This window comes from Patiria miniata, unplaced genomic scaffold, assembly GCF_015706575.1.
Source record: "Patiria miniata isolate m_02_andy unplaced genomic scaffold, ASM1570657v1 HiC_scaffold_12, whole genome shotgun sequence".
Taxonomy (NCBI): domain Eukaryota; kingdom Metazoa; phylum Echinodermata; class Asteroidea; order Valvatida; family Asterinidae; genus Patiria; species Patiria miniata.
This window is the reverse complement of record NW_024037050.1, coordinates 5,044,520-5,055,783: the sequence shown is the minus strand read 5'-3', so window position 1 is coordinate 5,055,783 and position 11,264 is coordinate 5,044,520. Positions and strand designations below refer to the sequence as shown.

Sequence of the window (11,264 nt, the reverse complement as noted above, 5' to 3'; positions counted from 1 at the left end):
AAATAATCTGTTGCATTTGCATTATATTAATTTGTGACAAATGGAAATAAAACAATACAATACAATATCCACTACTTTTCAGCGCCTTGCGTTGCAACAGTATATCAGTGAACGAGGATGCAGCTAGACTTGCCAAGCGCAGCAGGTGCTCGGTATCGACAAGACCGTTATCTTGTCGCGCATTCTTAAAAATGTGCGCTCAATCTGGAAGAGTTATTTTTTGCGAAGATTGCGCAAGGATCCAGTTGCACAATCATAAGAATGTGCATGCGCATTCTTAAGAATGCGTGATTTTCAAGAAAGCGCACAACAATTATACCCTTGCCCCTTGAGGGCGCTAGTGCTTCCTGCTGAAAGTTGCCGCTGTAGCTTTGAACTTGGGTTAGGCTACTGTATGTAGTGTACTGAGTACTGTGATTGTGAAAACTGAGAATGTTGAGTGCTCCAAACAATATCGTGATGGTTGGCATTGTCTTGAAGCAATCAAGACATGCCTTGGTAAGAGTGATCTGGGGGTTATTTTACATTGTTTTTAAGGTTGCTTCTTTTCCGATATGTAGCAGTAGCATCATGGCACGGTCGATATTAGCCCGACTGCGTCTGGCCGTACAGTACTATCGCAAGCTCTGTAGTACGGCCAGACGCCCGATGCTTCCACAGAGACTGAATTTTTTTGGCCGCCGATGTAGCGATTTTGCTACATCTTTCGATCGCGATTATCTTTTCATCCAGGACACAAATTTCCAAAGTTAAGGTTCGTATGCGTAGAGCAACTCATACCTTTTTGAAAAAACGTTCTTTGGTCTCAATATTTTCATCCATCTGGCCACAAGACGAATTTCAGTCATCAGATTCCACAAATATCGTCCCCCATGCGATCCCCCATGCGATTTCAAAATGGCGGCCGCGCTGTAATGTATGCATTATGCGAGCGCGCTTGGGCAAGATAATGAATATGCATCATAGTTTATGACGTTTGCCAGACACTCAGTGCGGCTGGCCATACAAACACGAGGTCATGAACTAAATAATGTGCATATTCATTACTTGCCCAAGCGCGCTCGCATAATGCATACATTACAGCGCGGCCGCCATTTTGAAATCGCATGGGGGATCGCATGGGGGACGATATTTGTGGAATCTGATGACTGAAATTCGTCTTGTGGCCAGATGGATGAAAATATTGAGACCAAAGAACGTTTTTTTCGAAAAGGTATGAGTTGCTCTACGACTACGAACCTTAACTTTGGAAATTTGTGTCCTGGATGAAAAGATAATCGCGATCGAAAGATGTAGCAAAATCGCTACATCGGCGGCCAAAAAAATTCAGTCTCTGTGGAAGCATCGGGCGTCTGGCCGTACTACAGAGCTTGCGATAGTACTGTACGGCCAGACGCAGTCGGGCTAGGTCGATATGTGACAAGGGCGCCCCCGCGCCTTACCCCTAGAACTATGGGTATTACTTTATTACAATAAATACAAGTAATACCCATAGTTCTAGGGGTACCCGCCCCTTTGTGTTGGTCATTGCATTATCATAGTTTGTACAGCTACAGTGCCATAAATTCGCGCTGCCTAATATTCGCGCAACCAACTTTCTCAGCTCATATCTGTTTACATACCACACATACCAACTTCAATTCACCATCGATGATCGATCGTCACATTTGCCTCTTTTTCTCAAGCAGTTACGTTGCAATTCAAACTAAAACTTTTCCGGGAAGTAGGCTAGGTCCCTAGGGCCAATATGAAAAAATCAAAGAGAAAGTAACTTATTGCTGTAGTAGTCCGAGTAACTTGGACCCAACTTATCGCCTTTTTTAACATTTGGACATGGTCTGGCGATAGTAAGGTCCAAGCTAATACTGCGAGCTGGACAACATCATCCTCTGTCACTGTTCCCAAAACCAACATTTTCCAACAAAAAAACATCACATTTCACCTTCAAAACGGCCTCCAATTTACTAGATATAGATATGCCACCTGAGGTACAAGTAGACATCGATGATGAAGATGGTTGTACTGAAGTTTACTTACGATCCGGAAGAAAAGTGAAATTTCCCGTTCATTTCTGAGAGCTCCCCTCGCGATCTTGAACACGTTAAATTTCCGACTCGTGTTAATGTTTGAACAACGCGATTTCTTCTTCATGTCCAGCGTACATTCAATGATCCCCGTATCCCGAGTGCGATTCCGTTATCGAGCGCGCGCGATGCATCGATTATGATAATGAGTCACGTTTGTAAACACATGTGCATTTCGAACTGTAAAAGGGAATCGGGAACCAGCTTGAACTGGTATCCGCCATAAAAGCTGCGCTAGTTCCCGTCTCCCTGTTATCGTTCGAAATGGACATGTGTTTACAAACATGATCCAGTCTACTCATTATCTTAATGCTGCCTTTTTAGCGCCTTTGATACGCAAACGTGTGCAAATGAATCTGGAAATTTCACGAAAAATAGACATCTGAAAAAGGCAGCATTTTCTGATGAGCCCATAAAGAGGGTGAGTATGCTTCTAAAGTAAAAATAAACTACAAACTAAGCCTCAATGTGAGAATCAAAAGTCGACAAAGTTTGACATGTTTTTGTACATGGTGGAAGTGTGGCCTTTACTTACGGAGGTAGTCCAGTATATTGGCCACATTTATGGGGCTAGGGGAGGGGGTGTTGTGTTGGACACCATCTTCCCATGGGGGCGCTGTTAAAAACATATGGCCACATTTGACAACTACCACTATTTACTTTCCAAGGGAGTTACTAGTCCGAACAGACCCGTGAACGTGGCGTTGTATACAACGCCACGTTACGAGTTGCCGATTAATGTCGCTGTCCAATCCCAAAACGTAAAAGTCAACCTAGGTCGACTTTCACTAAATAATAATTAGGGAGCACAAAAAAACAGAAGCATTGACCCCAGCAATCTTGTCGCTCCGGCTACGTCAGTTGCGATGTGAAGGCTGTTTCTTGTACAATGGATGTGCCCAGACAGTTTGGTTGCGCGCTTCTGTCGGACGTCGGTTGAGAGGTACAACTCCAACAAAACTACAACAAAAGAGGTACAACAAGTACAACTTACAAGAAACAGCCATTGCATCGCAACTTGGGCGCCGGAGCGACGAGATAAAATTGTTACTAACATTTTCACTTTGGAAAACAGTGTGTTTTCGTGACTCACAGCTGTTTAGCCACAGACACCTAATGCTGATTTTATGCGCAGTCAGACAGCAGACTGTTCCTGATACAGTTGATTAAGGCCAAAAAAAAAAAGTCTCCGGTTTCTGGTATGCGCGCGTGTCGCCGTAGCCATGCGCGTCGGCAAAATGACAAAGTTTTTTTTTAATGAAAGATGATGTCCCCAAACCGCCAAACTCACTGGTTTGACTGGAATACTGCTGCTGCACAATTTTAACGTGTTTTTAGATTGGGTTATGGTCGAGAATAAGCTTTATGTGGCCTCTCTGGACTCCCATATATTTGCACTAAGTTTAGTCGGGCACCCTCTGCAGTCATCAGCACACATTTGAAGCAAAAAAATCAGGTAAAAAAAAAAAAAGCCGCGTCGCCGCATCACTTTGTGGGCAACCTCCATACCAGAAACCGGAGACTTTTTTTTTTTGGCCTAATATGTGATATAGGCCTACATGTGTGACAAAATATGAAAACATTAACTTCATCAGCTGATTTCACATCGGTTGCCCTCAGCTTGCCCCAAGGCTAGCAGCATTCCATGGGCGAGGTCTCCATCTGTCGTCTGTGGCTCAATCAGATTCCGACTTCCCAAATCTGACAGCGAGGAAGGATGCTATGCTTCCCCCGGACACTTTCAAAGGGAAGACAGCCTTTATCACTGGAGGAGGAACAGGTCTTGGGAAGGGAATGGCAACCATGCTATCATCGCTAGGGGCACAGGTGGCCATATTAAGCAGGTGAGAAGCAGTTGAAGAAGTCGTGAGTTTCAGAGAGGCAATCTCTGATTTTTTTAACCCTAACTTCCCAAATCCTCCAAATCCTCTTTGCAAGATGGAAGCTTTTGCAGGATAGAGGCTATAATGTGAGGCTGATTTTGGAGGATGCACTGTGTCAAGGTCTTGGGCGGGACCTTGTGTTGTTTATGCTAGGCATAAATTTAGGCCTATATTATACTTGAAATCCTCCGCACTGCTCCAGGATGTCACTGGCTCTGCATCAACATATTGACAGTGGTTGCTGGAGAATTTTGCAGGATTTAAGGCAGTGGTCACCCCTCCAATGACCACATTCAAGAAATAACAGACGATTTTGGAGGATTGAGGCTGAATGCAATTTTTATATAAAGGCAGTTGGAGGATTTTGCAGGATTGAGGTTGCATCCTAGTAAAAATGCCTAGGGAGTTAGGGTTAATGTCATTGATAAAGTTTGGTAGTGAAGTGCTTGAGGATGTGTTGTACTTTGTCTAGGGTACATATGAAGAATGTTTTTTGAAAATGGAGCTTAGAAACGGCTGTTATACTGCACCTTTTGTAGTTTTTCCAATTAGAAAATGTTTCATTTTCGAAATAAACTCTTCATATATGTAAATTTCTTTTCTAAAAGTCCATGTGCAATGATTAATTAGAGATTTTAAGTAAGCGGCAGTTAAACTAAGTTTCTTTGACTTAGCATTTGTACTGAACTTTGCATTTACATGTAGTTGAAAACAAGCATCTGTGGATCTATTGATCTTTTTATTTGAGACCTCACGTTGCCTCTTGTTTCTTTTCACTTCTCTGTATGTCCCCTAACAACTCTCAAAAACTGTTTGCATCATGTGCTTCATCAGCATCCATCACTAGTAACAAAGTCTGTCCGATGTACTTCAATTTGTCCAGGAAACTTGACGTTCTGGAGAAAACAGCTGAGGCAATCACCAAACAAACTGGCAACCCAGTCTTTCCCCTAGCAGCGGACGTCCGAGACAGCGCAGCCGTCAGCTCTGCTGTAGACCAGTTTATTGAGAGTACAGGAGGCCTGCCAAATGTGGTCATCAACAATGCAGCAGGCAACTTCATCTCACCCACTGAGCGACTGTCGGCAAATGCCGTCAAATCTGTGATTGACATTGTGCTCAATGGCACCTTCAATGTAACACTGGATATCGGCAAAAGACTGATCAAAGCCAAGCAAGGCAAGCATGTAGAGTTAAAGCTATAGTCCATCATTTGTAATTAGTGCATTTTGTTCGTTTGAAGCAACAAAAGTGTTCAAAATCTAATGAAGGATACTGAACAACTTACTTGATGAAGTTTCAGCTCAGCTTCAGCTTCATATTCCGAGAAAAACAGCATTCTAGGATCTCAATTTAAAATCAAAAGTTGCTAAATCATGTTTCGAATTGTTTTGAATTGCAGCTTTACGCGATGTTGCGCACTGATCCAAAGAATTATAGCAACCGCGCGCGCCTGTGCATCGTTCCAATGCTTGTGCGCGCTGCGCCGAATAGCAAAACGAACAACTAATTTAAATTTTCCTACGGTGCTTCTTAAGAAGCACCGTTGGAAATGCCTTCTTTCGTTGATTTCTTCAAAATGAGAGCTTGCCAGAAAGGATAATTTCACAGGGAGTTTAGTCCCCTTACTATCTTTCAACCAGTATGTTTTTCAACAATAATTACGCCAGTTACTTTTCGGATGGCTGCAAATGATGGACTTTAGCTTTAACTCTACTTAATGCATGATACAATAGTGATAAAAAGTTGTTGCACAACTCAATTCCGATGCTTCGTTGCATGTTGTTGCATTTGGCAGGGTAACTGGTCGTAGTGCCAAGGCTCTTTGAGGACTGTCACATTTTGTTGCATTTAGCAGGGTTTCTGAAGATAACCTGGTGGAGGTTAGGGTTCATATCATACAACGATGCGTAGCGGGCGAGGCGGCTTCACAGGTGCCTGCTTTGTGGGCGAGCACCTTCTGTGCAGGTGATCAACTCATGAGCACACCTCAAAAGTGGACCTTCGCCAAATCATGGACTCGATTGTTCACGGTCCACTATTTGAATGTGTATAAATGTACACCCCTACTTGTTCCATAGTTGTGGGGACTACACAGGAGTTGTGCCATGGTACTGTGGGGACTGAAGACGCTGTGTTGACAGCAGAAAGTCCCCATAACTCGGTCCGAATTTGCCTAAGAATAGAAAACTTCCCTATAACACGGTGACGGCTTGCCCACCCACACATCTGCATCAATACTGCTCAACACTCTTTGAAAAGTAAACCCTTTGCACTTTATAATATAGCAGTGATTTGTCCAAAATGTCCAATTATGCAAAATTCACATACAATTTGAACTTACCAGCAAGAGCTAGTAGAAAACAATATGTATCCTACTATTGAGGTTCAGAAGTGGACATCTGCTTTTCTGCTAAAAGAATAGCAGAAAAGCAGATTGAACGTTTTGTTTAAATGCATTTTTCTACTTTTCTGTTTTTCTGCTACCAGAAAAGCAGATTGTACGTTTTGCTAAAATGCATTTTTCTACTTTTCTACTTTTCTGCTTTTCTGCTATCAGAAAAGCAGGTATTATTTTAAATTGCTAAAGGGGCATCTGCTATTCTGCTTCCGGAAAAGCAGATTGAACATTTTGTCATGGTGGTTCAAAAGTGGACATCTGCTTTTCTGCTACCAGAAAAGCAGATCGAACGTTTTGTCGCGGTACGTGGTTCAAGCAAAAGTGGCCATGAGCTGTGATGACGTAACGACGGAGGCGGAGTCACTTGGAACCGTCCATTTTTTGGTGGGTACTAGAGTGGCATTGTTGCGTTGGGGAACGTTCAATCTGTTCAGTTTTTGTAGCAGAAAAGCAGATGGCCACTCTTTTGAACCACCGTGACAAAACGGTCGATTTGCTTTTCTGGTAGCAGAATAGCAGATGCCCACTTTTGAACCGTCAGTGAAAAGCAAAAAGTAAAACCTGCTTTTCTGATAGCAGAAAAGCAGAAAAAGTAGAAAAATGCATTTTAGCAAAGCGTTCAATCTGCTTTTCTACTATCCTGCAGCAGAAAAGCAGATGTCCACTTTTGAACCTCCATAATCCTACATAATTAACACACCTTTGTAATTTCTTATGCAATTCAGACTTTAGGCACACTACACAGGTTTTGACAAGTGAGTCTTCTGGTGTGTTTCTTTGATGATTTCACATTGTTTTCTTTTCAGGAGCCAATTTCTTGGCAATCACAACCACCTACACTCACTATGGTTCAGGGTTTGTAACACCAAGTGCAGCCGCAAAAGCTGGAGTCAAGAATCTCACACAGTAAGTTGATTTGAACAGGCTTAGACTTCTATCGCCATCCTGAAGTCCTGGGAAACGTTTATAGATTCTTGAAGACAGTTTGTAATATCACCAAAACAAGCTATCCTGTGTAGCACATTAATTGCAAGTGACAATGTTGTGAAGGGGTGAACATCCCTATAGTCTGGAGTGATTAAACACAACGTAACAGAAAAGCTAGTGCCTCCATTGTGTGACACATAACAAGTCGAGTTGCTCAGTTATTGAGTCAAATCAAGTCAGTTATTTTGTCCAAAAATGTCCAGTAACTTTGAGTCACAAGTTTTTGCTTCAGTCGAGTCACATTATGTTGGTCACAAAGTGTGGATTCGGAACAAAGAATCTTTAGTAAAGTGTGGATTCGCAATTACGAATCAACGCTTTGAACATGTCGGACATTGTTCTCCATAATGAGCATTAATAGGACCGTCTGCGTGAAAATTTCCTTCCGAAATTACCAATGCATCTTCACTGTCAGATTCTCCACCGACACTGCAAAACCTACTTCGAGTCAGAAAGAAATCATCGTCTAAACTATCCATATGTCGACAGAAGGAGCCAAGAAAAATGTTGCAACCTGACGCCACTTTTTTCTTCATACATCATCTCAGTGAAGGTCATTCATTGAAAAAATGATGATAAGACATGAATCTGGGACTGAGAAATATTTCCAATTTTGTTAGGAAATACTTAGAAAACTGTCTTGACTCTCCATAGACTTTGTACACAATCGCGGAAGTGGCGTCAGGTTGCAACATTTTTCCCAAGTCTTTTCATCTCTACTCACTGTTAATGCCAATACTTCTTTTGACGCAATGATTTAAGTCGAAGAATACACTCGCAAGTGTGGATTCTTAATTTACGAATTCACTTGGTGCTTCATGCCTCGTGAATTCTTAAATTATGAATCCACACTTTCTCGTGTATTCTCCTTAACATCATTGTTCATTGATGGGGCAGTAGCTAGTGCACAGAGGCCGTAATATTATGGTTTGCCCTGGTTTTTCCATAAGTACCACCTGTGTACTGGATTGTAGCAGGGCATGTTTGTGGTGTAACACTCCAAGTATCTGATGCATCTAGATGATTGTTTGACGTATCATTTTCCAGGTCATTGGCTTCTGAATGGGGCTGGTATGGTATGAGATTCAATGTTATCGCACCGGGGCCGATATACACAAAGGTAAGTCATGTATATCAGCATCATCCACCAGTCTAGTAGTTCAGTACCTTTGAGGTGGAGTACAGAATGCAGAAATCCTTTTCTACTTGAGTCGTTTGTCGACCCTGGTCAAAAAAAAATTATTACAGATTTCAAAAGAGCACAATCTCAGCACTACTGCTGTGAAAACCGCATGCTGGTACCATCTTTAGTTCAAAAAGTTATGGAAGTCGGAACACCAAGAGATGAGATGAAGTGATGTGATGAAGTGGCCCTATTTTGGCCTGTATCTCCACATAAAAATGCCTGACAAACGACTCATTTAGCTTGATCCCATCACATTTTGGTACCTGCACAAGGCACTTCAACCCAAGGATAGGCACATATTTTGATGTTTTTATTTGTACCTAAACATTAAAAAAAAATTTGAATTTTGACATGTATCTTATAGATCATATTTCATAGATTTGTAAATGACTCATTCATATGGTTCGTGTTGATAAAGTAAATATCCTAGACTTTCAAATACTTTTGTTAGTTGGCCTTGGAATCTCAATGAAGCAAAGGTAGCGGCAAAATATCGGAGAATGTTGTATTGTCTTTAGTTGCATATGCGTCGTTACATCAGTCTTGTAAACTAAGCTTGATTTTCACAGCAGAATGACGGCATATTTCACAGATCTATTTGCCTTTGAAAAAAAAGGGGTGTCTGGTCAAAAGGCATCTTGTGTCAAAATGTGGTTTTGGGTTTTGTGACGTTACTGACCGAAAAAAATCCTGATTAAATAAAAATTACGAAGTGTTGTTTCTCCTGACTAACTTTCATGGTCAAGGGTTGCTGAGTTTGTTGCTGGAGAGTTTGTCAGTTTTCTAGCTTTTTCTTGCCGATGTATTGTACAGGGGGCATTTGATCGCTTGGACCCCTCTGGTCAATTTGCTGAGCACATGAGGCAAGGGATTCCCCTGGGTCGGTTTGGGGAGGTGGAAGAGATCGCTAATCTAGCCACATACATGGTCAGCGACTACGCCAGTTGGATGAATGGATCATGCATTGATTTCGACGGGGGTGAGCTGCCATTCCATGCTGGGGAGTTTAACCGGATGAAACAGGTAAGGCATATGTGGTCAAAATACTGTTAGAAAGGTTGAACAGGGTACTCTCTCTGCTATTTTGGAGCTTCGAACGGAAAAATCAGTTTATTTTGTAAAAGCTATTTTTCTAGCAATACAAATGTTATCCACTTATGAAGAGACGTCAACCAAAAAAACCCAAACTACATTTATATAAGGAAAAGTTGCTGTACAAATCCCGAGTTATTTGTGGCCTGACAATAATTCAGTTTTTGCAGGGTAGACTGGTTCCTGCCCCCTTTGGAATCAAGTATGTGAGGAAGACTCCTGCATGTTTTTTCTGAACAAACTGAAAATTTGAGAATTTTTGGAAGGAAATTAATGCCCAAGTTACTTATTAAAGTATTATTGAGTCAAAATGACGCAGCTGGTATTCCACTTTATTCATCTGTTCCCCACTTTGCACTCTTTGCAACAGGTAACACCAGAGCAGTGGGACATGATAGCAGCAATGGGAAAGAAAGTGAAGGGGTCTTCATAAGCTTCCAAGGTCACCCTACTGTTGATTCCAAGCCTGAGATACCCAAGAAAATATGCAGATTAAAGCTCAACAGTTTTCTGCAATTTACTCCTTTGTCAACTGGTAAGCCCGGTTCATACTTCACGCAAATGCAAAGCGAATGTGAAATTCGCCCGAGTTGAAATATGTTCAACTTTTACGAATTCGCAGCGCGAAGACTTGCCATGACGTCACAGATTTGCGTTTGTTTTCCCTTTCGCGCCGAGTATGAACCGGGCTGTATGAATATGACACAAAAGGAGCTTTGGGAAGTCTGCTTCATAATTTGATACTAGGAGCTTGTTCATATCACTGGGCACAACTTAGTTCAATTTGAAATCATTTCTAGAGCCCTATTGAGCAGTGACAAGGCTTTGCTTAACCCAAACTCCATACTTAGTTTTACTAAGTAGAAGACCACGTCTGTCAAAATCCATCACTCACTCTGCTTCGCATAATGCTTCAGGACCAAATCTGTTAAGATCTACCACTGGTGCTGGTGGATTTTGATGGACTTGGTACACATGGCTTATCTGCCAAAATCCCCAAAATGGGGGATGGATTTTGATGGAGTTGGTGAGTTTAGGGTTAATACAGTGATACATTTAGTACTTGTGAACTAATTTTTTAATGAAGTTGGTAGTACAAAAATGTCTTTTAAGTGGAGTGGAGAGGATCTGCTTTGGCAAATAAACGGGTATCAATGAAAAAATGATAGGGTGATACATGTACATATTTTCAATCAAAATAACAACCATAGTGTAAGCATGTAATAGGCATGATTTATTGTATCAAAATAATACATTTTCCAACTATGTACAATGCAACCTCTTCAATTCTGTTTTAACTCTCTGCTATAAATATATATATGACATTATCTCCAACGAATCACCTTGTCGGCAGTCAATAGAAATGAAGTCTATACAATAGGAATACATTGAGATTAATTTGTCAATTGTCCCTCATGACTTTTCCGAAAGAAAATTGCAACAATTTGCCCACACTTATCAATCTATATCCAATTCAGGCGATTCACAATGTAGTGTCCTCCAAGAGTTTGCCGCGGAGAGTTTATTTTACCCAGTGCATTGTGGGAGATGGTCGACAAATTCGCAGCGCAGGACATTTGAAATTGTTAGTTTTTTTCGATCATTAGTTTTTGTAAGCGTATGATTCAAGT

General features: G+C 41.5%; 1 protein-coding gene across 1 annotated transcript; it reads left to right on the top strand.

The window, feature by feature from the left end:
• Positions 1–309: 309 nt before the first annotated feature.
• LOC119746111 (2,4-dienoyl-CoA reductase, mitochondrial-like) lies at positions 310–10,197 on the top strand. Its single transcript, XM_038222909.1, has 7 exons — positions 310–498; positions 3,705–3,928; positions 4,851–5,146; positions 7,175–7,274; positions 8,403–8,475; positions 9,355–9,564; positions 10,004–10,197. Exons 1-7 carry the CDS (start codon positions 433–435, stop codon positions 10,064–10,066), a joined length of 1,032 nt encoding a protein of 343 aa, XP_038078837.1. The 5' UTR covers positions 310–432; the 3' UTR covers positions 10,067–10,197.
• The last annotated feature ends 1,067 nt before the right edge of the window (positions 10,198–11,264 follow it).

Excerpts from the sequence above, each read along its gene's own strand:
- LOC119746111 (XM_038222909.1), top strand. The coding sequence starts at position 433 with ATGTTGAGTGCTCCAAACAATATCGTGATGGTTGGCATTGTCTTGAAG. Across the intron at positions 5,147-7,174 it reads ACTGATCAAAGCCAAGCAAG|GAGCCAATTTCTTGGCAATC; the intron begins GCAAGCATGTAG and ends TTTTCTTTTCAG. Across the intron at positions 7,275-8,402 it reads GGAGTCAAGAATCTCACACA|GTCATTGGCTTCTGAATGGG; the intron begins GTAAGTTGATTT and ends ATCATTTTCCAG.